We start from the raw sequence: 27,296 nt of genomic DNA, 5'->3' as shown, positions 1-27,296 counted from the left end.
TTTCCAACTGGATCACAGGAAACACCAGAGATGGAATTAATGGAGAAAATGACCTACTCCACAGTGTAAAGTCTGATGTTGGAGGGCTGTTCCGAAGGCTCTGGTCGCCAAAAAAGAAGATGGCTGAGGGATGGAGAGAGAAATAGAGGGATAGAGAGAGAGAAAGAGGGGGGGAGAGAGAGATTAGGCAAACTCATAGCTGTGTGCCAAGCTTAGAGTGGAGAGAGAAACGGCACAGAGAAAGAGGAGAGAGACGTTTCTAATTCTCTAAGACTTCGTCCTGCCATCAAACAGACAATAACAGGTTAGTTTAGGGGATTGGATTCAAGTAAATGCTCTTAATTAAACTTCTTGGTAGATGTTAGTCTGTCTTTTATGATGTAATATTTCAATAATACTTTCCCTGTTTTTTTGTGCAGAGCACTGTTTCACACTCTTCCATCCACACAACAAATGTTCCCTAATAATGTGTAATACATGTATTTAACTCTTTGTGAACGTAAGGTCAATTTTCTTTAAAGGTCCTGTAAAGTAAATTCCATGTTTTGCTTCTAAGTACATTATATATGTGTGAAATTAGTTCCTGAAAGCATGTGCAAAGCGCTAAAACTTTGTCGCACTGAAATGTGGAGTTAGACCGAAGAACAGTTTCTCTTCCGTTTTCAGATCAGGTTTTAATGGGCAGAGCCAAAAAATGCCCTATCTACGTCATTTCGCCCCATCTACGTCAGATCACTGAATGACTCCTCCTGCTGTACTGTTATTGTAGCTTACATCAGCTAGCTAGCTAGCTTCAGGATGTCTCCCACCACCCGCAACTGCATCTTCCCTGGATGCAAGAACTCCAGCTGCGCTGCAACGCCATTTAAGTTCCCTGTTGATAATGAAAAGAAAAATAGGTGGATAGATGTTGTGAAGAGCCACGCTCATGGAAATATATAATTAGTCTAAACCGCTAACTTGATATTAGGTTACTCGGTGTAGAATGAGGGTATTTTGGTGAAATGGTAGCTAATGTGCTAGTAGTTGGAGAGCTCACTGTCTGCTGTCTCTACTGTAAATGTTTACTCCTGTGTTACAGCTCAGGGGAATATTTCATTTATATGCATCTGTATGTTCCACTCATTGAACAAATACATTCTAATTCTATACTGTTTTGTTCGGCTTGACGTAGCGTCCATTATCTGGGTCGTAGGTAGCTTACTTGAGAGAGGCGGCGCCTTCCAGCGAGGGGGCCGAGCTTCAGCTCCTTCAGGCGACACGCCCCCCAAGTCTCGAACAGAGAAGACTGCTAATTTTCTTACGATTTCAAAGCCTAATTTAACATACTTGTCTGTGTTTTTTTTCATTCGAATTTGGATGGGTTGTTAACACTTTACAGGATCTTTAACTTATCAGTTGGTTTTATTGTTTAGTATTGCTTGGTTGGTATTTTGTGCATAGACATGACTCTGGATTTGGAGAAGATTATTCAGTCCATTAAGCATGGGGATCAGGATGGGGTTCAGACCCAACTAGACGCCTACAATGTTGAGGTACCATTTTGCTTGTTACTATGACCACAGCAATCTGCTTTCTGTAACCATGGCTACAGTACTGAGCCTGTTCCCACATCAGACTCATAATGTGCTGTCTGTAGCAATGATATACAGTGTAACAGTAGTCACACATTCAAACTGTCCAAGACCACCATATCTGTTCATGTTTTATGTTAGTACATTTATGAATGCATACAATCAAATTGTTACTCTCCCTTGTCCCCCCGCCTCTTCCCAGTATGCAGAATGTTTTTTCTTCAACGTTGAAAAGAGAGAGAGGAGAAAGGTAGAACTATCATCTTGCCCTGACTTCATGTGCCTTTCTATCTCTCCCTTTCCCACCTGTACATCTGTCTCAGCTCCACTCCACTCTTTGACTGTCGCTCTCTCTCTTTATGTTCCCGGTTCTCCCCTGCCATTTCTCCATCTCTCCCACTCTGTCTCAATCTCCTTACACTTTTCATGTACTTGCTCCTATATTTAGCTCCTTTTCTGTTCGACTGTCACTCTCTCACTCTTTGTTCCATCTCTCTCACTGTCTCGCTGTGTGTCTCTCTGGCCCTGATCCTCACACTGTCTCGGACTCAGGACAATGCAGGCTCAGATTAACCTTGTCATCTGCCTTGAATCCCTCTAATCCACTCAATTTGATCCCTCTTCACTTTCCATCCACTCACTTTCTTGGTCTATACTTTGTTTGTTCAGTTGATTCTTTCTTTTTTCCTTTTCTAATATAATGTTCAAAGAATATACCTCATATTCAGTTTAACCCTCTACCACCTCTCACTCTTCCACTTTCTCTTTCTTCCATGATAATTTATGAATATGTCATTAATTATGTCATGGTTTTGTGCTTTCCTTTGCTTTGGGATCAAAATGACAACAGCAACAAGTGCTGGATGAGGTAAAGCCGAATGAATCAAGGAAGTGTGTGTGGTTGTGTGTGTGTGGTGGGGGGGGGCTTGTTCAACTATTCTTGTGAGTACCCTAAGTCCCCTCAAGATTTGTAAAACAAGAGAAATTTTGAGAACATTTTCTTGGTCTTCCTAAGTTCAAACGTTATTTCCAGGGGGTTTTAGGGGGTTTAGGGTAACAGTACCGTATATGGACACCTGCTTGTTGAACCTCAAATTTCAAAATCCTGGGCATTAACATAGAGTTGGTTCCCACTCTGTTTCTGCATCCACTTTTCTGGGAAGGCTTTCCAATAGACGTAAGTACATTGATGCGAGATTTGTGCCCATTCAGCCAACCTGGCTTAAACCAGCCAACCTGGCTGGTATGGCGTTGGAATTGATCCCAGATGTGTTTTCCCCCATGTACAAAATGAGGTCCATCAAACACATTTGGGTTTAATTCGAATACAATCTGCAACACCAGTGCCCAACTTCTATAATGCTGTGTGGTTGTATGTTGTGGACAGCTTTCCCACAAGAGTGGCAGGAATGTCATTGATACACAATAAAGGTTGCACTAGAAATGCATATGAATGAATAATAAGACAGAAGACAGAAATAAACAACAGATAAAAAGGCAATAGCTGATCTACAGATTTAACAAAATTCCTAATCAATTAATAAACCATGCATCCTTGTTTCATTCCTCTCTCTCACACACTGCCTCATTTCTTCTGATTATCTGATCAGTTCAGACAGAACAAAATGAGGGAGTATGTTCCAGACTCAGACTCAGATTTCAACTCTGACCCAGACGATGCAGAGGTCTCTGATCTTCTCCTTAGACGAGTGAGTTTGCATGTGTGTTTGTATGTGTACGTACTCTGTGTACCTCAAATTCAGAAAGCACAATCCAACCCCAGTTTTATTTCTCACACTCTAACCCTTCTCTCTCCCCTTTTCTTCTCTCCCTTCCGAATCTCTTCTCATTTTACTTCAATCAGAGGCTGGCAGCAGCGTTGGTGTGGTTCATCCGTACCCACCTTCAGCCTGGAGTGTTACAAGTGTGTCTGCGCACGCTCCGCATTCTCTCCCGTGACCGCCAGGGCTTGGCACCCCTAGTCACAGACACGGCTCTCCTTACCCTCGCCCAGCTGGGGGGAATAAGCTCTCTGCCTGTCCTTGATGGCCAGGATGAACAAGAGAATGACAATTACCACTTAGAGCTACACAGCCATGAAACCAGGAAACCCACAGTTGATGAGGTGAACACTTGCGAGGTAGCCTCAGAGGTTTGCTTATTATCAGTGGATGCCAATGAAGGATCTTTCACCGAGACCTGCTCTATAGTTGAAGTCTGCTCCAGTATTACCACCCCGGAGAAGCACAGTGATATGGTGGGTGCTGGCATGATGGTATCCTGCAGTGATCACCACTGCCCCAACGTTAGAGGGGAAGGAGGCCACAGGACTCTGGCATGTGGAAAGAAGGAAGCCAGAGAAGAGATAAAGGTGGAGGAGGAGTATGCGGAGGATGGCGAGGTGTGGAGAAGAGAGGCCATAAAAACCTTATGTAACATTATTTATAACAGCCAGAGGGCGCAAGATAGAGCCAGTGCATTGAGGTGAGAGTTGATCATCCTAACGAATGCATCCCCAGACTACTTTGTCAACTGAATAAATACGATTTATAAAATTTTATTCCATCATGAAACATTCTTGTCCTCATCTCCAACTCTTGCATTTAATTTCACACCCATCATTTCATTACATTTTCCCCTTTTCATTAGGTTGCTTCCTGGTCTTTCAGAGAAGCTGAAGCTGGGGGTCAGTGACAGAGCCCCCTCCAGTGGTCAGTTTTATGAACTGCGTTTGCTCTTCTTGATAACTGCGCTGAGGCCTGAACTCGGGGTGCAGCTACGGCAGGTAATAGCTCTGGCCTTGTTTTCAAGACAGTCTGTCACCAGTCTTGCTTCTACATTTACATTTACATTTAGTCATTTAGCAGACGCTCTTATCCAGAGCGATGAATTGTGAATGAATGAATGAATTGGAAGCCGACGCCCCGCGCCGCCCGCTCCGCTGCAGTGTGAACGCAGCGTAACAGTGCGTTCACACTGCAGCGGAGCGGGCGGCGCGCGGCGTCGGCTTCCAATTCATTTTCAATGAAACCAGGCGTTGACGCTCGCGTAGGGCATTGTGGGAAGGCGAGCGGAGCGGAGCGTTGCAAGTTGGATTTTCTCAACTTTATGTAAATGAGGAGCGTGAAAACGCTAGCGTTGGCCAATCGGATTGGTTTCTTGTTTCTTGTAACGTAGCAACTGTTCGTCATGGTAAACATTTCTAGGTTTGACAATTTCAAGATGGAGGAGAAACTTTTCGTATGTGTCTGCACACCCAGTTCTGTTCAGAACAAAGTTACTAATGTGACGAGCCTGAATTTAAAGATTACATTAAACTAATAATGCATGGTGCATGGTTGCCGATGTCGTCATTGTTCCTAGTGTGTTTTTATAGCCTACTTTTAAATGTAGTCGTCACATTACGTGACTGTTCTATGCCACTGCTAGCTCGCTAGCCCAGCCTACAAACGACTGGTTGAGTGACCGGTGGCGTAACATGTATTCTACTGTAATCTTGCACTAGTAAAAATTAGGTATTTTTTTCTGAATTTAAAAGTAGGCTAGTAGGCTGCAGTGTGAACGCACTGTTATCGGCGATAAAAAAATATATCGCCGTTAATCTATTCTCAAAGTTGGGTTGGGAGCTGGGTCTATACTACGCAAGCTATGATGACTTTCACCTTGATATTTTAGCGGAATGTATACCTAGCCGAATTGCACTGTAGGGGGCGAGAACCAGTCTTCGAACCTGTGTGTATGCCTTGTGTATGAAATTATCACATCAAACGTGACGTGCTAACATGGATGCAGCTATGAAGCCGACTGGTTTGCTTCAGGGAAAATTTATTTTTAAGAAGCTTCCCAATGGAAACCTCGACAAGACTAAGGTTGTTTGCACCTTGTGCTATGCAGAGTTAGTTTACTGTAGGAGTTCTTCCAGTCTCAAATACCACCTAAACGCAAAGCATCCCTTAGCTAATGCGGAAGATGCCGGGCCAAGCACTGATGTAGCGCAGGGGAAGAGTCGTCGTCAAACTACGAGTGCAACCGAGGCAAGCCCGTCAGCACAGCTCTATCAGCCAAGCTAACTAATCTAATAAACAGTTAATAAACACAAGTACATCTTATTGAACATCATTTATTTTCATCACCAATTATCATAGTAGAACAGCTTTCTCAAGCAGTTTGTGATGCATTTTGGAAACAGGAGATGACCTCCTGGTCTAATGCGCCACCTGGCTTGAGAAACCCGTTCTCAAAGACTTACTTTTAGTCATTATTTGCGTAGCACACATATTCTGAATGCCTTCGGCGGAATTCAAATGAGCCATTTTAATCTACATTTATCTAGATTAATGCCAAGATTACAGTGAGATTAATCTAGATTGAAAAAAATTAATCTATGCCACCACTAATAATTTTATAATTTGCTTTTCTCTATAAGGAACGAGGAGTTTCCATGTTGATTGCGGTTCTGGAGCAATGTCTAGTGGTGCAGTGGGCCGACTCTCACAAGGTGATTCTTGACCACAGAGCGCCCCCTGTCTCCAAGGAGGTGTCACAGCGGGCTATTGAAATCCTCAAGATCCTGTTCAACATCACCTATACCTTGCACAGAGAGGACCCTGATGAGGTGAGGGAAAATGTCCCTGATGAGGTGAGGGAAAATGTGTATTAAAAAGAAAATATCAAGGTTGATGTTGGGTTGAGAAATAGGGGGTATGACATACAGGTTAAGGGGGGGGGGTGTTCAACAATATTTAAATTTGGTGTTACTAACTATGACAAATGTATGAGCAAGAGGGTCAAAACTCAAAGCACAATATTATAACAAAGTGGTATGTCCCAATTATATGCATCCTGCATGCAACAGTACGTACTTTGCAAAGGCAGCTGCAGTACCTACTAACAGAAAAAAGTATGCTATTTACAGTTTTTCACAATTGTTAACACACAAATAGCAAAAATTTGGCAGAATCTTCACAACCTTCACTTCATGTACCAATTGCTCGACCCAATTTGGCACTACTTTACACTCCCTTATCTGCATTAGACTCTTTCCTTGTTTACACACTGATGTCAATTACACATCACCTTGTTGTCAAAACACTACACACAATGTTCAGTTGTTGCACACACTTCTCAAGTAAAATCTCAAAGTATCAACCTACAACACACAACTATTCAAATCTCTAAACACTCAGGTCTGGTGAGCAATTTGCAATCTGGGGCCCGTTCTCCGTACGTCGCTAACTCAGTTAGCTGGATTTGATTGTTGACGATTTGTCATTATCTTGGATTGTTCGGTTCTTCGAAGCTCATCCTGGACTTGCTGTCATAGCAACAGGTCCGTAAGCTTAAACCTGCTCGGGAGCAGGTTTATTTTATGTAAACACGATTAGATTGAGGCTTTACAAGCAGAGGTGATACAGGAAGTCTGTCACAGACATGTCTTGTCCGTTTTTACTACAGGAACCTGTTGCAGAAGGTGCAAGAATAATTAGCAGAATTTAACATGAAACCGAATTAATTGCTCATTGCGTGAGGCTCCTTAAGCACAGCGCAATATGCTAGCCTATACTTTTTGAGAGGATAGCCTATCGTTTTTTTGTGAGGGTGTCATTTACATAATACATTTGTTGAAACCACATCATATGACATTAAAGATGATAAATGAAAATATGAAAGTATGAAAAAAAAAAAACATAGGCCTATAGCTTACTGTAATAAGCGATAAAACGCGTCACTCCTCTACATTTACAGTTTTTCTCAATTGTTTACACACAAATACTGGTACTTGAGACACAATGACCACAACATGTAACTCATGCACCAACCCCATGAACCAATTCTGCAAAACTACAAGCACAATTCCTGCTTTACACTCAAATTGCAGTTCTAAAACACACTTTTTTCAAAACACTACACACAATTCTCTGCATTTGGCACAATTTTCATGAAGAAAATCTTTTGTTTTCACAAAGAACACACTGCCATTCAAATACGCACACTGACTCATCGCATGGACAAACACCTGTCACACAGTTTTACAATTAGCAATCAGAGCTTTAGCATAAAAGGTGACCAAGGCAACAGGTGACCTTTTCTGTTGTTCTTTGAGCAATGGATGCCAACATTGGAAACAGAGGCAGAGGAGTGAGAGTAAGAGGAGGAGGACATGGAGGACGAGGATCGGGAAGGCCAAGGACCATAATCTCTGATGAGATCCAAGCCGCTTTGGTTGACCATGTAGTCAACCATGGTCTAACAATGAGGGAGGCTGGGCAAAGAGTACAGCCAAATTTGAGCAGGTACACTGTAGCATCCATCATCCGGACTTTCCGAAATGAGAATAGATAAGAAATCTACTCTCACTACAAAATTGCAGTAGGCCTACTGCATATCAATACAGTACTCAATGAGTACAGTAGTACAGTATTGCCTGTGGACTGTTCTGTAGGACTGTAAAATAAAGTATGTTTCAAGTATTTGGAAAATGTATTCCTACTTTGTATTCCTACACAGTATTTACAGTATTTTACTATTTGTTTGGCAGAACTGAAAGATTACCAACACAAGGTGGTCGGGAACGTCTTCTGTCTCCTGAACAGGAAACTGAAATCATGAACATGGTCCTAGAAAATAACACCATAACATTACGGCAAATACAAAGAAAAATTATAATAATGTAACTGTATACACTATACAGTAAATTATTCTGTTGTTTTGTATGTAAACCACTGTATGTGCAACTTTGTGTTGGTTGGGATGTACACTGTGTACATATAAGTAAAATATATTTGTTACCGTGTATTTCTGTGTTCTGAGTATAAAAACAATATTCTCAAATATTTTACAACACACTTATGTATGTACTGTCTGTAGTAAATGTAACACTGAACAAAAAAAGGCCTAACTCACTATGATGAATGAAAAAGAAGTGTTTTCCATTCATCATAGTGTTTTACATTGAGCACATCAGTGTTCAAATGGTTCTTATAAATGTCTATTCATATGATGGTTTGTGTTTGTCATTTGAAAACAAAATACCATTTTGAGATTAAATAACATTGTTTTGAATGTTAAGTTTAATTTTGCAGGAGAAGTGAGGGGTTTTGCCCATTGTGTGTGTGTTTTTTTGATTTGTGTGTAGAGTTCTGAGAGTATGACGTATGCATTCAGAAAATGTGTGAAACCAATCGAGAAAAACTGTAATTTGGTCTGCTACTTTTTGCCAGCCCTCTTTCTTGGATTTTGCAGACTTTGAGGTGTTCCCTGGCGTTCTGATAAAATCTTCAAATTCGGAGTAACCTTCGAGCAAGCTGTTGCTCTGTTGGCTCTGTTGCGGAAAAAACAGGGCGCTCATTTTGGCCACGGTGAGCAGCCATAGACTTATGTGAGCAGCCAATAGCAGCGTTGCTGATCAAGGTTTCTACTATCGATACATACCCCCTTTTAGACCAACGTATAACTCAATCCAGCTATACTAATCATAAACAACAAGTGTGTTCGAAGAACCGAATTAGCCAGAACATGAGAAGCAAGATGATGTCATCTTGGATGTGTCATTTGATCTCGGATGTAATAAGCGACGTACGGAGAACGGGCCCCAGGACTGCAGCATAAAAAGGGCCTTGGGCCTCTTTTTTGTTTGGTGAACAATGGAGAACTTAAAACATATTGACAACCAGAGAAGGAGAGGGGTAAGAGTGAGAGGAGGAGGAGGAAGAGGAGGACAAGAAGGAGGGGGATAAGGGGGAGGAGGAGTAGGAGGACAGAGAGAAGGAAGAGGAGGAGGAAGAGTAGGAGGACAAAGATGAAGAGGAGGACAAGGAGGAGGAAGAGGAGGAGAAGGACAAGGATGAGGAGGAGAAGGACAAGGAGAAGAAGAAGGAGGAGGAGAAAGAAGGAGAACGGTCATCTCTAATGAGATTCGGGCCACTGTGGTAGACCATGTGCTCAACCATGGTTTGAGCATGAGGGAGGCTGGCCAGAGGGTCCAACCAAATCTCAGCCGCTTCACAGTTGCTGCCATCATTAGAACCTTCAGGATGGAGAACAGGTACAAAATCTATTTGCCTTGTGTACTGTAATACTGCATATCAATAGAATAGTGTGCTCACTGTATTTGTATTTTGCAGGACTGAAAGAGAACCACACCGTGGAGGAAGAACACAAACTTTCACAGCCGAACAGGAGACTGAAATTGTAGAAAGGTACATTTCCTGAAGAAAATGTGTGTGTTTGCTGAATGCAGATGAAACGATTTTGTTTTGATGGCTTGAATAATAAAGAAGGTTTTACAAAGATTTTACAGTTTTTTTCAAATGCTTACACACATTTTTTTTACTTGTCGTCTTTTTTTCAAAACTTAACACACAAATCCAACAACTGCACACACAAAATGCAAAATGCCTCGCTTCTCTTGCAAAATGAAGCACAGCAATCAAAATATCACAAACACGTCTCAAAAGCACACATTTGTCTCATGTTGCAAACACTTTTGCCATTATATTACATTTTTGGATATATCATATACACACAGTTATTCAAAACCTTAAGCTCTTCTTTCATGAGCTCCTTTGTACATTTCTGTTGGCAGAGATGATGAAAAATTCAAACCAAACATATTTTTTTACTATAAGCATTTGTGGTTGTGAATACAGTATTACACAATACAAAAGAAAGAGTGTAGTAGGACAGAAACCAAACCTAATTTTGAAAAAGGTGATTACGGAATGGTGTGTCTGTGTGTGCCATGAACTGTAGCATACAGTAATATGTACTCATTTCTACAATATTGTCAGAATGTCTTCTTACAGTCACTGTACTGTTGCACGGTATATGATACAGTAATCCACCAGACTTTGACCAATCATGAAGTGCACTGCAGTCAATGGATGCATGGGTGCTAAAATATATGTTTGTGTATAGTATACCGTGTGTTGTGCTGAAACAGCTATAATGTGTACATTAGAACATGTGCACATTACAGTATATTGTTACATACCTGTTATCTTTTCTACAGTAAAGGTTCAAATTATACCCACCACTGTAAATCAACTCAAACTAGAGAGGGTACAAGTTCTGGGGAAATTGTAGGGTGTGCTTGCTTGCGTCGGTTGCACAGGGGTCCGTTTTTTAATGACATTTTTACAACTGATATTTCTGTATATTTTATATAAAAATGCATACATTTATAAAGATTACATAGATTTAAAAGCATTTTAATTTTTTTGCTTATTTACAACTGAAAATACGAGTGAAGTGAAGAATGAAATAGATATCTTCTCATTTCCCCTGCAAGAGGCAGCCTCATAGTTGAATCAAAACAAATAAATTTGGCAGACAGGTGTAAAAATTGACCTAATCTCTATGACTTAAACGTCATTTTATGTTTTTCCCTTCTCGTGATATTTTCAGGCATTTAGCCTACTGATATTGCATTCATTCATTAATAAATAACCCCCTTTGAAGATTATTCTACGACGAGCCCAATTTTAACTTGTTCCTCATTGAACTTAAAATACTATTTGAATCTATTTCTAAATTACACAATAAAAAAGCTATTAAAACTTAATAGCTAATTAGTGAAATTATGTCGATATGCTTTCCTATAATGATGTTGGATTTCTATTTTGTTTTGATTATTTGTTATATTGTGTCGTATATCCCCTTGCATACATTACTAATTCATTGAAGTGTTTCTAGTGTCTGCAGATTTGTTATGTTTAATCTGACACAAATACTTTTGTTACGTAAGTGAACATGTAATTGTTGAACACTGTATTACTGTATTTGCAAACAATGTTGTATAAAAAAATATATATATTCTACGACGTTACCGGCAGTTAGCCTGGCTCTGCCCTCCTACGTACTTCCGCTCAATTTTATTTTTGCTTCTGTACATAGGTCTGGCCATGAGGTACGTAAGTCAGATTTTTCAGGTTGATTTTCTACCGGCGAATCAGCGAACAGAGGGAGTGACTGAGAACGATGACGTTGATGTCGTGCGCTAGTTTGTGTTGTAGTTCCGTAATGGCGGCGGAGAAAGATGCGAGCAAAGCCATTCGGTCCGTTGTGGCAACGCTGCCGAATATCCAACAGCTAAAGCCGGAGGAAGAACAAGTTTTGTTGAGTTTTGTTGGTGACCATGATGTTGTGGCCCTCCTCCCCACAGGGTTCGGGAACAGTTTGATTTTCCAGCTATGGCAGCTAGCTCTGTTACACTGTAGTGGTGAAGGAATTGGCTAAGGCGAACGCTAGCGATTGGTTATGGCAGATCAGAGTGGCTCTGGGCAGATCCAATAGTTTTAAACTTCAACAGAGTACCCGCCTACAAGGAAGTCAACGCTTGTCAATGGAGCGAGGCCAGACTCTGTACAAATGCAATGTACAAGAGTCTGGTTAGGATCAGGCTAACCGGCAGTAGGCCTAGAAGATGGAATCGCGATTCAAACAGTACCATCTGCTAACTGAAAATATGCCCCCCAAAACGTAAATAAGCCTCACAATTATTTAGTGGAAAATCGCTCATTCATAAAAAGCTCACTGGTAGCGATCATTGTCAGTAACAACGCAAAATGCGATATAGCACCGTGTGGAGAAGCTGCCCCGGTAAATTTTACTACTACAGTACAGTACTAGACTACTGCTGTGTTCGTCTTGCGATTGCATTGGTTGAATTGGTACGGTTTAGGCTGAAATAAATTATTTTCATGAACAGATTGACAAAGTTTAGGCTGTGGCAATGAAGTTCAGGTTAGTAGTTTTGATTTAAGTAAGTGGAGTGCCGAACATGTTCTGTCGCCGTTTGACTTCCTAAACAGCTGTGTAGATGTTTTTGTAGTGTCTCGCGCAGGGGCGGCCTTAAGCATCTGGGGGCCCGTTTCAATAACTAATATGGGGCCCTACCCACATAAAACATAAACATAATAGAGCAGAAAAAGTAAGGATTCCTGTTGTTTGCATCAATATTATTTTATTGCGTGCACTTTCAGCTATCAGGCAGCTCAACATATAAATAATCCAACCTTATTTGATTAAAACTAAGTTATATACAATTATACAGCGTTTTACGTTTGAATAAGCCTCGCCCTTTCACGCACTTAGCAGTATTAGCGCAGTATATTTTCAACTGTCTGGGCTCAGCTGACTTAAAAAAAACCCTGCTCAAACATCCCCTCAACTTGAAGTATTTAACAAAAGCACAAAAAAAGTGTCTGACTGAACCGAACTATATACAACGATGCTCGGGGCTCCGCGTTACTTCAGCACCATCATGGATGCAGCTCACCTGGCGGCGGGCGTAGATTTCACCTGAGCCCTTTTTAGAAACCCACCCTTCTGTGTTTGATTGCTGAGAATGCCCTAATAAGTTCATCTTTGTCCAGCGATTTTGTCACCTCGTGCTCAATTGATACCTGAGCGAGAGCTGACAGCCGCTTAAGCCGGTCGCAGTAAACTTCGCCATGGTAACCGTGAGTTCGACCAATCAGAGAGACGTCAGTCAGTGTTGTTTTGCTTAGGATTGTGGGTAATGTAGTATAACAGAAGATCGCAAATAACAAGGTTGATTTCATACGGACTTGTGGCTTTTATAGGAGCAGAAACCTTTGTTTCACAACCTCGTAGCTCGATTTTTGCTGGTCTGTTGGGGGCCCCCTTGGAGGGCGGGGCCCGTTTCAATTGAAACAGGTGAAACATAGGTAAGGACGCGTCTGGTCTCGCGTAGGCTACAGCGTTGCAGTGAGTAACACTGGTTTAAAACCGCAGGTAATGATCATTTCACCAACAAATCGTTTACTTGTAATGTAATAATAAATCCTACAACGAAAATGTATTTGTGAGGAATGTTTATTTTAACGATTGAAAACAGATGCATCATAGTAGTATGTGTTGCCCGGGCAACAGAGGCTAATGTCATGATGCTAATACTTCAGTGAAATAGTAGACTATACTGTTTCCCGAAAGTAGATGTACTTCCTTAATAATATCAGCTTATATTGTAGATTACACATCACAATTGTTAGTCATATCACAAAGTAAAATTAGTAAATAGTTATCACTCTGGCCTCTTTGCTTGTGGCGTTTCTGCAGCTGCCTTGCAGTAAAGCCATAGTTAGCCTAGCTATCTCCCAGAAGTTACAGTTTTTCTCGATTGGTTACACACATTTTTTGAATGCATACCTCATACTCTCAGAACTCTCCACACAAATAAAAAAAACACACACACAATGGGAAAAACCTCTCACTTCTCCTGCAAAATTAAACTTAACATTCAAAACAATGTTATTTAATCTCAAAATTGTATTTTGTTTTCAAATGACAAACACAAACCATCATATGAATAGACATTTATAAGAACCATTTGAACACTGATGTGCTCAATGTAAAACACTATGATGAATGGAAAACACTTCTTCTTCATTCATCATAGTGAGTTAGGCCTTTTTTTGTTCAGTGTTACATTTACTACAGACAGTACATACATAAGTGTGTTGTAAAATATTTGAGAATATTGTCTTTATACTCAGAACACAGAAATACACGGTAACAAATATATTTTACGTATTTTTCCCAGAAAAACAATGTACACTGTGTACATCCCAACCAACACAAAGTTGCACATACTGTGGTCTACATACAAAACAACAGAATAATTTACTGTATAGTGTATACAGTTACATTATTATAATTTTTCTTTGTATTCTCCGTAATGTTATGGCGTTATTTTCTAGGACCATGTTCATGATTTCAGTTTCCTGTTCAGGAGACAGAAGACGTTCCCTACCACCTTGTGTTGGTAATCTTTCAGTTCTGCCAAACAAATAGTAAAATACTGTAAATACTGTGTAGGAATACAAAGTAGGAATACATTTTCCAAATACTTGAAACATACTTTATTTTTACAGGCCTACAGAACAGTCCACAGGCAATACTGTACTACTGTACTCATTGAGTACTGTATTGATATGCAGTAGGCCTACTGCAATTTTGTAGTGAGAGTAGATTTCTTACCTATTCTCATTTCGGAAAAATCAAATTTGAGCAGGATGTGTACCTGCTCAAATTTGCCTTTACTCTTTAACCAGCCTCCCTCATTGTTAGACCATGGTTGACTACATGGTCAACCAAAGCGGCTCGGATCTCATCAGAGATTATGGTCCTTGGCCTTCCTCGTCCTCCTCCTCTTACTCCAACCTAAATCCCCTTGAGGGTTTAGGTTGGTTGAGGGGCAGTTCTATGGGCATATGTGAAGCCCTCTGTGACATGCTTGCGTGTAAAAAGGGCTATACAAATACATTTGATTTGATTTGATTTACTCTCACTCCTCTGGCTCTGTTTCCGATGTTGGCATCCATTGCTCAAAAACAGAAGAGGTCACCTGTTGCCCTTTTATGCTAAAGCTCTGATTGCTAATTGTAAAACTATGTGACAGGTGTTTGTCAATGCGATGAGTCAGTGTGTGTATTTGAATGGCAGTGTGTTCCTTGTGAAAACAAAAGATTTTCTTCATGAAAATTGTGCCAAATGCAGAGAATTGTGTGTAGTGTTTTGAAAAAAGTGTGTTTTAGAACTGCAATTTGAGTGTAAAGCAGGAATTGTGCTTGTAGTTTAGCAGAATTGGTTCATGGGGTTGGTGCATGAGTTACATGTTGTGGTCATTGTGTCTCAAGTACCAGTATTTGTGTGTAAACAATTGAGAAAAACTGTAATGAGCTGCTAAACTAATGTTCTGCTAGAGGTAGTCACGCGTGTTTTCGTGACGTTAGCAACGTCAGTTACTGTGGCTAGCAAGTTAGCCACCGTTAGCTTCACCTTTCGACACAAAAACATAATTTCTACTTAAACCATGCAACGGAAATTAAATAAAAATACAAGCAACTCAATTTATTTTTGACAAGGGTCAAAAATAAATAATAATATATGTGAGAGAACAATGGTTGTGCTCGCCGAAGGCGTGAGCACACCCAATTAGGCTATTTATAGGCCTATTCTAAAGCCATGATTGGTTGGTGTTGAGTAAAGCAATGAGTGTTTGCACATGTGAGGAGTTAGTGTAAGGCACTGATGAATTAGTGTGGCATTTTGATTGGTTGTGTTTTGAAAACGAAATCAAGATGCTTCCCGTTAGAATTTTGTGTGTTACCTGGAGAATTGTGTGTTGTGTTTTGCAAAAAGTGTTTTATGAAATTGAAAACTGAGTCAAAGGCCCAAAATGTGCGTATGGTTTTGCAGATTTGAGGTGTGGTTCTGGTGTTTGAGTGTCAGGTTTCAGAAATTGTGTGAAAAGTAAGGAATTTGTGTGTAAGCATTTGAAAAAAACTGTAAAAGAGGTATGTGCTTTAAAAACAAAATGGTGAGAAAAAGTATTAAAAGAATATCTGTCATTGTTATGCATTGCGATATTTAGCAGACGCTTTTATCCAAAGCGACTTCCAAGAGAGAGCTTTACAAAAGTGCATAGGTCACTGAACATAACGAGATAGCCCCAAACATTGTGGGTAACCAAACATGAAGCATACATTGTGAAAACCAAATAAGTCCTAAAGGGAAGAACCATAAGAGCATGTAGTTAGACAAGTTACAATTAAACAGCATGAACCTCAAAAGTGCAAGTGTGTACCTGTGGAAAAAGCAAGCAACAATAATATATTTCACAGTGAGTACAATCATTTAAAGTCAGTTACAGCTAACCAACAAGAGCAGCAAGTCTCTCAATAAGACTCATTGTGATCCTGGAGGAAACTAACATCAGGTCCAGCCAAACATTCCTAAGTACCGTTGTACTCCCGGAACAAGTGCGTCTTGAGCCTTTTCTTGAAGGTGGGGAGACAGTCAGTGTCTCTGATGGAGGTGGGGAGTTGATTCCACCATTGGGGGGCCAGACAGGAGAAGAGCTTGTGTTGGGACCAGGCGCTCTTGAGCGGTGGGACCACCAGACGGTTGTTAGAAGAAGACCGTAGGTGGCTGGTGGGGGTGTAAGGCTGGAGGAGAGACTTGATGTAGTCGGGTGCAGTCCCGTTCACCGCTAGGAAGGACAGTACCAGAGTCTTGAATCTGATACGGGCCGTGATGGGAAGCCAGTGGAGGGAGATGACAACAAAGGATGTACTTCCTACGGCAGCTGAAGAAATTCAACCTGCCAAAGACAATGATGGTGCACTTCTACACAGCCATCATTGAGTCCATCCTCACCTCATCCATCACCATCTGGTACACTTTTGCCACTGCCAAGGACAGCAGACTGCAGCGTATCATCCGCACTGCTGAGAAGGTGATCGGCTGCAATCTGCCTACCCTCGAGGACCTGCACACCTCGAGGACCCTGAGGTGAGCAAGGAAGATTGTGGCCGACTCCTCCCAGCCTGGACACACTGTTTCAGCCACTCCCCTCTGGCAGAAGGCTGTGGTCCATCAGGACCAAAACCTCACACCCCACAAACAGTTTCTTCCCATCCGCTGCTGGCCTCTTCAACAAGGCCAAGGACTCACACTGACCTGACCACTTATCACTTTATTTGCACAAGACACCTTGCCATATTGCACTATGTTGCCCTATTTGTACTATAGCCATTTTATATTTTATTTCATTCTAAATCTGATGATGTTTCTTGGCGAATAAAACCCATTCTGAAAAGTATTAATAATTGAAAGATGTAGAAACAGAAAAAAGTTTGAACAGTGAAGAGCGTTGGCCAATCGGATTGGTTCCTTGTTTCTTGTAACGTAGCAACCGTTTGTCATTGGCAACATTTCTAACCTAGAATCTAGGTTTCAGATTCAAGATGGAGGCAAGGCAAGGCAAGTTTATTTATATAGCACAATTCATACACTGTGGTAATTCAATGTGCTTCACATAAATACACAACAATGTGCTTCACATACATAAATACACAATGGCAATACAATGTGTAAAAAATAAATAAAAAATAAATAAAAGCAAAAGGTGATCATCAAAACATGATCATAACAACAGTAAATTATAGGAAATAAAAGCATGAGAACATTAAGGCATAACAACAACAAAAAAGCTTCGTAAATTAAGAGTATTTACTTTTTATTGGCGATATTGACAACAGAGGTTAAGGAACGTTTTCAATTTGAAGCAGTAGATCTAGCTTACTGTAGGAAATCTCCCATTGCATCCTCTCTCTAGCTTCGCTTCGGCTGAAGATGGACAACGATGACGAAGCATGCATTATTCACGCCTACGGTGTTAATACAGTCTGTAAAAATACCACTTTGACACACTTGCAAGCAATGATCTGCTGGTTAGATGTAGCATGATCTTATTTACTACCCACAATAGTTCACCTTTTTTTGCAGCAGCATTTTAATCTGTTAGAGTAGCTTTTGCAGTTGCACAACAAAGTCACATAATGTGACGAGATTGAATTTAAAAGTATAAAAAACTCACCAGGGACAACGACAACATCGGCAACCCTGCACTATGGATTATTATTTTGATGTCATCTTTAAATTAAGTGTCTGAACAGGACTGGGTGTGCAGGCACACATGAGTAGTTTCTCCTCCATCTTGAACTTGAAACCTAGATTCTAGGTTAGAAATGTTGACAATGACCAACAGTTGCTACGTTACAAGAAACAAGGAACCAATCCGATTGGCCAACGCTCTTCACTGTTCAAACTTTTTTCTGTTTCTACATCTTTCAATTATTAATACTTTTCAGAATGGATTTTATTTGCCAAAAAACATCACACAGACAAGGAATTTACTGTGTCAGGAAGGTGCACACATTAAACATATAATAATCTTAAATAAGAAGTGTACAAGTCTAACTAATACTAAGGGGCTAAAAATGTAAAAGATTTAGAATGAAATAAAATATAAAATAGCTATAGTACAAATAGGGCAGTCGGTGACGGTCTGTGTTTATTCTTAAATAACTGCTGGTGCACAAACGCAAGCATTGTCGAAAAGTATTGCTGCCCCGAACTGGAACTTATGCTTTTTAAGTGCAGGCCCTTCTACTTACCGAGGGAGTTTGGCATTGTTTACTTTGTTTATTGTGCTGTGTACATCCCTCCGGACGCTAATGCTAAACTAGCATTAGTGTAACAGACGTGGTCTTGCAAGCTCCGTCAGAGTCAAACGAGACCAGGTGTACACTAATGTTGTCAAGGCTTACAAAGTACAGTCTGACTCCCAACTTAGCCTGTTTGACCGCCTCTCGCTGTTCCTGTACCCCTCATACCAACAAAGAATCAAAGCGACAAAGCCTGCCACCAAGTCCATAACAGTGTGGAATGAGGATGCCATCCCTCAGCTACAGGACTGTTTTGACAGCACGGACTGGACGATATTTAACAGCCTGGAAGCTCCTGTTGACCTAAAAATGGCACTGGAGGAATATACATCTCCAGTTATGGACTACATCAACTTCTGCGTGAACAATGTCACGAGAAGGAGGACTGTGAGAGTGTTCCCCTACCAAAAGCCATGGATGTGCAGAGAGGTGCGTACACTATTGAAGGCCAGAGACGCAGCCTACAGATTAGGTGATGCACCAGCGTACAGCGTAGCCAGGGCAGCACTGAGGAGAGGCATAAAATCTGCAAAAGCTAAGCACAGGCAACGTGTTGAGCAACTTTTCCACACTCACGCCAATCCGAGACAAGTATGGGAGAGAATAATAATTTCTGACTACAAAGGGACTGCGTCATCCCCCCAAACCATCAACCCCAGGAAAGCGGCAGGACCAGATGGTGTGGCAGGCCGCGTACTAAGGAATTGCGGTGACCAGCTGACAGAGGTTTTTACAGACATTTTTAACCGCTCTCTAGCCCTTTCACATGTCCCCCCATGTTTCAAAGCATCAACCATCATACCTGTGCCAAAAAAGACTGCGGTCACATGCCTGAACGACTATAGGCCAGTGGCTCTCACCCCTATACCTGCTAAATGTTTGGAAAGGCTGGTCATGAAACACATAAGAGGCATTACACCAGCTTCCTTTGACCAACACCAATTTGCCTACAAAGCGAACAGATCTACAGAGGATGCAGTAGCCTTGCTGCTTCACACTGCACTGGAGAACCTGGAGCTAAAGAACACTTACATCCGTATTCTCTTTATAGACTACAGTTCTGCTTTCAATACGATCCTTCCAGGCAAACTCATCTCCAAACTTCAGGACTTAAACCTCAATGCAACATTGTGTAACTGGGTATTGGACTTCCTGACCAATCGCACACAGAGAGTACAACTGGGGAAGCACCACTCTTCGAATCTGACCATGAGCACTGGCGTCCCACAAGGTTGTGTGCTCAGCCCACTATTATACACTCTCTACACCCATGACTGTACTCCCTCCTGCCCATCCAACCATATCTTCAAATTTGCAGATGACACAACAGTGCTTGGCCTCATCTCCAACAACGATGAGGCTGCCTACAGGCAAGAAGTGGGAAACCTGGCAGTCTGGTGTTCTGAGCATAACCTCAGTTTCAACGTAAAGAAAACTAAAGAGATGATCATTGACTTCCGGAAGTCTGCCCAGCACAATCAACATCTCCCACTCCACATTAACGGCGAAGAGGTTGAGCGAGTCACCAGTTTTAAGTTTCTGGGTCTAACGCTGACGGAGGAGCTGTCCTGGGACAACAACACATCTTCAGTCTTGAGGAAATCCCAGCAACGCCTCTTCTACCTCCGGAAGTTGAGGAAAGAACACCTTCCTCAGAGACTACTGAGCAACTTCTACCGCTGCGCTATAAAGAGTGTGCTGACATACTGCCTGAACGTATGGTTCTCCAGCTGCACAAAGGCGGAGCAGGCAGCCATCCAGAGGCTGATTAAAACAGCGGGAAGGGTCATCGGGGCAGAGCTGCCCAACATCTATTCCATCTCCTCCTCCCGATGCCTGCAGCGTTCAAATCGCATCCTCACGGACCCTTCCCACCCTGCCCATTATCTGTTCCCGCTTCTCCCGTCAGGGAAAAGGTTCAGATCGACAAAAGTGCGCACCTCCAGAATGGCAAAGAGCTTCTATCCTAGTGCAATAAGACTTCTCAACAGCTTACCCAAAACCACCCACCTCCCACCTGCCCCGCCCCCATGGACTGCAGTCTTAACACTCTATCCTGCAACTATTGATACAACTCAATGTATATTTATTTATATATTTATTAATTGTTATTTATTATTATTTAGCTGTGGCAGTTAATGTCCACAGCAACTTAAGTTTTTAGCTGTCTGTTGCTGCCTCTACTGTCTCGTTGTTTTTGTGACAATGACAAATGAAGTACTTACTTACTTACACTACCGTTCAAAAGTTTGGGGTCACTTAGAAATGTCCTTATTTCTCAAAGAAAAGCACTTTTTTTCAATGAAGATAACATTAAATTAATCAGAAAAACACTATACATTGTTAATGTGGTAAATGACTATTCTAGGTGGAAACGTCTGTTTTTAATGAAATATCTACATAGGTGTATAGAGGCCCATTTCAAGCAACTCTCACTACAATGTTCAAATGGTACATTGTGTTTGCTAATTACCATAGAAGACTAATGGATGATTTTAAGAATTAGAATTAGAATGCCAAAGGTCTCCAATGCTGTAATTGCTGCAAATGGAGCATTCTTTGACGAAAGCAAAGTTTGAAGAACAAAATTAATATTTCAAATTAAAATAATTATTTCTAACCTTGTAAATGTCTTGACTATATTTTCTATTCATTTGGAACTTATTTGATAAACAAAAGTGTGAGTTTTCATGGAAAACTGTCTGAATTGTCTGGGTGACCCCAAACCTTTGAACGGTAGTGTACTTACTTAGGGCAACATCTAACCTCTGTTGTCAATATCGCCAATAAAAAGTAAATACTCTTCATTTACGAAGCTTTTTTTTTTTTTTATGCCTTAATGTTCTCATGCTTTTATTTCCTATAATTTACTGTTGTTATGATCATGTTTTGATGATCACCTTTTGCTTTTATTTATTTATGTATTTTTAATTTATTTTTTACACATTGTATTGCCATTGTGTATTTATGTATGTGAAGCACATTGTTGTGTATTTATGTGAAGCACATTGAATTACCACGGTGTATGAATTGTGCTATATAAATAAACTTGCCTTGCCTTGCCTCCATCTTGAAACTGAAACCTAGATTCTAGGTTAGAAATGTTGCCAATGACCAACGGTTGCTACGTTACAAGAAACAAGGAACCAATCCGATTGGCCAACGCTCTTCACTGTTCAAACTTTTTTCTGTTTCTACATCTTTCAATTATTAATACTTTTCAGAATGGGTTTTATTCGCCAAGAAACATAGTCAGATTTAGAATGAAATAAAATATAAAATGGCTATAGTACAAATATGGCAACATGGTGCAATATGGCAAGGTGTCTTGTGCAGATAAAGTGATAAGTGGTCAAGTCAGTGTGAGTCCTTGGCCTTGTTGAAGAGGCCAGCAGCGGATGGGAAGAAACTGTTTGTGTAGCGTGAGGTTTTCGTCCTGATGGACCGCAGCCTTCTGTGGCTGAAACAGTGTGCAGGCTGGGAGGAGTCGGCCACAATCTTCCTTGCTCACCTCAGGGTCCTCGAGGTGTGCAGGTCCTCGAGGGTAGGCAGATTGTAGCCGATCACCTTCTCAGCAGTGCGAATGATACGCTGCAGTCTGCTCTTGTCCTTGGCAGTGGCAAAAGTGTACCAGATGGTGATGGAGGAGGTGAGGATGGACTCAATGATGTCTGTGTAGAAGTGCACCATCATCGTCTTTGGCAGGCTGAATTTCTTCAGTTGCCGTAGGAAGTACATCCTCTGTTGTGCTTTCTTGGTGAGGGAGCTGATGTTCAGTTCCCACTTGAAGCCCTGGGAGAGGATAGTTCCCAGGGAGCGGAAGGACTCCACAGGGTTGACTGGGGAGTCGCACAGGGTGATGGGGGTGACTGTCTTAAGAGCATTGAGCTCTAACATAACGCTTTAACATTTATGAAATTAAATAAGATACCCTTTTCATCACTTTTTTGTCTCTTTTTCAACCGTAAGAAAATATTGCAATGCATAACAATGACAGACATGCTTTTAACATTTTTTCTCACCATTTTGGTTTCAAAGCAAATCTTTTTTTCACCTTCATACTGCTGACATACTTTTGTATGCTATGATATTGATAACTGTTATGCAATATACTCTTCATAACTATATTTTCTAATTTTTCGAACTTCAAACTTTTTTCTGTTTCTCAGTCTTTCATTCTTTAATACTTTTTACGCTTAAACACTTATGAAAGTCAATAAGATACTCTTTTCGTCACTCTTTTTTCTCCTTTTTCAACAGTAAGAAAATATCGCAATGCATAACAATGACAGATATACTTTTAATACTTTTTCTCACCATTTTGTTTTTAAAGCACATACCTCTTTTAAAATCTTTGTAAAACCTTCATTATTCAAGCCATCAAAACAAAATCGTTTCAACTGCATTCAGCAAACACACATTTTCTTCAGGAAATGTACCTTTTTTAGTTTTTTTTACACTTTCAACTGTAATATCTTAAAACGTTTAAGTTATCAGTGAGAAAAGTAATAGCACACTAGAGCAGTTCAGACTTTATCAAATGACGTTTGAACAGTGTTTCTAGCTCAAACGGTGTGAAACTAGTAGGCGAGCAAAAAAAGTGGTTGTGGAGGAAAATTAATAATAAGTATGCAGAATAACAATAGTGTTTTTGCAAACACAGTAAATATGGTTCGTGAGAACAACGCTATCACACTCCAACAAATACAAACTAGGATCCTGGCTGACCATGCTACATTCAGGAACGTCCAGACCGTCAGCCTGTTCTCTGTGTGTACCGAAATAAAACTTTTTTTGCTGCATATTTGTGTGCTGTTTTATGTTTGACTATGAAAAAAGTAGGCCTACACTGAGACATTTTACAAAAGGAGAAATGGCTCATTCTCCAGAGCCATTGTCATTCATATGGTGTGTTCCATTTCTATAATTGTGTTTTCAATTTTGCACTACAGTGTGCTGTGAATGCTTGGTAGTGTGCAGCAAATGCTTAGTTGTGTGTACTGTTATGAATGGTATGTGTGTGTCATTTGAAAATATGGCTGTGTGTACCAAATGAGAACACAAGTGAACAGTGAACAGTTAAGAGATTTGATGGCAAGGAGTTATCTTGCAAAGGGAGTGTCAGATTTAGCATTTTGTGTGTGAGGTTTTCAGTTTTGTGTGTGCAGTTTTGAGAAAGCCGTTATTGTTTTGAGAAACGTGTGTTAACAATTGTGAAAAACTGTAAGATGCAGGGTTGGTCTCCTGTCACTCTCAGGAGGATGCTGTGCTCTATCGCCGCCTAGCTGCAGTGCTACGCCATTGCCTGCTTCTCTCTTGTGATGGAGAGGACCTGACTGAGAAATTACAAGGGTAACATCACTTCTGTTTCATTGTAGTAAAATAAATTGTAATGCACAAGTACACACACACACACAATTATTATTTTTTTACATACGGTTGACATACCATCCATAGACACACGGTAAACATCCTCTCCACCCTGCCCCTGAGATGTCTGGATGTCCTGCTGTCTGTGCGCCTGTCTGAGGGCTCCCGTGAGTGGGAAGGGGTCAACATGGACTGTGTCCACACCCTCCTGCTCTTCATGGAGAAGCTCCTGGATAGGGTGAGCCTGTGGGACTGGCTGGGATGGGAGGTAGAGGAAGCAAAGAGGCAAGCATCCTAAGAGGCTAACTCCTCTCCATTCTCTCTCTGTCGTCTAAATCCTTAACTATTTGTCCAAACCTAGGAAAGTATCAAAAGGAAGTTTCATCAAAATTCTGCCTAAACTTGTCCAGCTTTTGATAAAGGGAAGTAAAAAAATGTTACTTACTTATTTTGAATGTTTTTGAGCAAAACAAGTTACTGTGTTGAAAACAATACTAAATCAGGATGTGTTTGCAGTGTTTGCAATGTTCTGAATTGTTATAGAACAGTTGGCAAAGATAATACAGAATTTTACCTTCATTAATTTCCATTGGTGTATCATTATAATATACGTATATCAAATGACTCTTTTAACAACAGGCAACACCTTACATTACTATGAGAGAACAGTAGAAAGAAGGGTCGCAAAGTTGACACACACATCTCTGTACTCGTATTAAAGGCAGGGTGGGCAAGTTTCGCGAACCTAGCAATTATATCTCCAGTTTGAAAGGATTCAAACCAAAATATCCTACCCCCCTCACATTTCAAAGCCACTCCTCCAAAACACATAAACACGCTACCTGACAACTGCCGGGAGGTAAGTAGACTAACAAACAAGTAATCATTGAATTCGGTCTGAATGCCGTCAAATCATTACTCTGACTTGAGCTGATTGGTCGTGTTCATTGCAGTCCTGCGACGTCCACAGATATTGGATTGATTTCATTTTACTGTCAAACCTTTAGATTTATTGGGATGTTTATTTCAACAAATACAACAATAATTACTTCTCAACAACATTACCTACCCTTGCTTTAAGGGTCAAAGGTTGAAGGAAAAACTGACCCCTGTGCTAAACTTGTTGACTGAGAGCTGCCGGGTCCACCAGGAGATGCGTCACTACCTCAAACAGCAGGTACTTCACCTCCTTTCTCTCGCATGCTTTTTTCATTTTTCTTTCTGCATTTTTTCCACATGCAACAGGTATACCTGAATGTGTATCATACACAGTAGCCCTCTTGACCTCCTCATACAAGCCTTTTTCATCTCACCAGTCTGTTTCACCAACAGCATTATTACTTACTTTCTCTTTCCACCACCAACATTTTTGTCAAATGGGCCTAACTAAGTGTATCTCATGTTTGTGTGATCAACCCCCCTCCACACACACACACACCACAAACTCAGATCTTACCCCCACTGAGGGACGTTGCCATCAGACCAGAGCAGGAGTCAACACTGAGAGGCTGTCTGGTCAGGCTGATGACCAACGTGGACACCGCCATCAAACACTGCGCCGCCGAGCTTCTCTTTGTGCTCTGCAAGGAGAACGGTACCCATGTGTCCCTAGAATGAATATGCAGTGTTACTTACATTAGTTATTAATTACTGTCATTACTGACATTCGTTATTAATCACTCCATATTGATGTGAACCTAACATACAGAGTGTTACTGTGACCATTATTCTTGCCTTAAGTGTGAGAAACAAATGTTACCAGACGTGTTTGTGCTCTGTGGCTTTGTTGTAATTTATGTCCTTGTCATTCGCAAATAACCACTTGATCCATCCTTCTCACAGTGTCTCGTTTTGTGAAGTACACGGGATACGGGAACGCCGCCGGTTTGCTGGCAGACTATGGTATGCTGGGCGGCAGTCGACCATCAACCAACACCCAGTACTCAAGTGATTCCGACTCAGATACGGAGGAGTACAGAGAAGCCAAAGGTCGCATCAACCCGGTGACCGGGCGGGTGGAGGAGGAGCAGCCGGACCCCATGGAGGGAATGACGGAGGAAGAGAAGGAGGAAGAGTCCCGGCTTCTCATCAGCATGTTCAACAGGCTCTCACAGTAAGAGTGTGTACGTGTGTGTGTGTGTGTGTGTGTGTGCCTAGGTGTCACTATGTGTGTGTTTGTAAGTCAGAGAGAGAGATCTCTCACACAAAATGCTAATTTAACACAATATTTCTTTCTCTACCTCAAACCTCCCTCTCATTCCTACCCAGGGACAAGATCATCCAGCCAATGGGAGTGATAGCAGAGGGGAGATTAGCTCCACTGTGTGGTCAGATGTTGGGGTGTACTCTAGAGGAGGAGGAGGAAACTGAGGGAGAGAGTGAAGATGAAATGGAGCACTAGGCAAGGAGGGTGAAATGAGAGAGCAATATTAAAACCTACAAGATCTTGTACACAGGAAAGACAGGAAGTGTTTCATTTTGGCAAGATCGCTTGTATTTGTATTATATAGCCCCTTGTGTCTATTGTCAAAAAAGCACTTTACTTCCCTAGCTGTGTTTAAGATTTGAATCAGCTCCCACTGATTTGGTAGTAGCTTGACATGAAACAACACATAAGCCATGCATACAATATAACATATATAGCTAGGCAGCTTTCAACTGGAAAACAACTAACACTTTTGCAGCTAAATAAATTGGCACAAGATGTACTATTTTATTCTCACCATGGCAACCATAGCGTATCTTTTATTTTGTCCATTATCTTTCACATGCTGGTCTCGTCTCAACCCTGAGTGAATAGCACCAATTATGTTCAAGGCTATGTTACCATTTTACAGAAGAGAGAGGAATGTATTTTGCTTGACTAATGTTTAAAAGCTCTTATCAACTGTTTTATCAGTGTTAGGAACCTCAACACACCAGATAACAGTGGATAGTGATTTCCCATGTTAAAAGTGATTTTATTATTTTCTGTGGTAGGTATGTCTGACTTGGATAGGAGTTGCTAAATTTAACTTGGGAAAAAAAGCATTGGGCCTCATTCACCAATATCTTCCTAAGTTATTTCTTAAATTTGTTCTTAAGAAAGCTCCTAAGAAAAGTCTAAGTATGATTCATGACGTGTTCCTAAACAGCAGAATTGTTTGCAGGTGTTGTCTTAGAATGATGAATCCCAATATGTCATAAATTGAAAGCTCGTACCCCGTTGCTCTTATTTAGCATAGGTAAACACCCCGTTAATTCCCATAAAAGGACATGAGATGGCAGGGCCGTGTGCACACAGAGAAATGTCGAAAAGACGTGGTAAAGACGGTGG

At 41.0% G+C, this 27,296-nt stretch overlaps 1 protein-coding gene across 5 annotated transcripts; it reads left to right on the top strand.

The window, feature by feature from the left end:
• On the top strand, positions 1-26,711 carry si:ch211-195b15.7 (synembryn-A). 5 transcript variants are annotated; one of them, XM_062479337.1, is made up of 16 exons: positions 2-304; positions 1,444-1,535; positions 1,777-1,824; positions 2,425-2,442; positions 2,738-2,751; positions 3,185-3,217; positions 3,252-3,283; positions 3,439-4,058; positions 4,224-4,359; positions 6,001-6,213; positions 23,868-23,962; positions 24,068-24,218; positions 25,062-25,157; positions 25,430-25,574; positions 25,823-26,093; positions 26,249-26,711. In XM_062479337.1, the coding sequence occupies exons 2-16, from the start codon at positions 1,528-1,530 to the stop codon at positions 26,379-26,381; spliced, it is 2,013 nt and encodes a 670-aa protein (XP_062335321.1). In that variant the 5' UTR covers positions 2-304; positions 1,444-1,527; the 3' UTR covers positions 26,382-26,711. The 5 variants fall into 5 exon arrangements, with proteins under 5 accessions (XP_062335291.1, XP_062335321.1, XP_062335308.1 ...); XM_062479324.1 differs by lacking the exon at positions 2,738-2,751 and having other exon boundaries at positions 3-304; positions 3,190-3,217; XM_062479307.1 differs by lacking the exon at positions 2,738-2,751 and having other exon boundaries at positions 1-304; positions 3,185-3,283.
• Positions 26,712-27,296: the final 585 nt, after the last annotated feature.

Source organism: Osmerus eperlanus, chromosome 2, assembly GCF_963692335.1.
Source record: "Osmerus eperlanus chromosome 2, fOsmEpe2.1, whole genome shotgun sequence".
NCBI classification, from domain to species: Eukaryota; Metazoa; Chordata; class Actinopteri; order Osmeriformes; family Osmeridae; genus Osmerus; species Osmerus eperlanus.
This window is presented reverse-complemented; position numbering and strand designations above follow the sequence as displayed.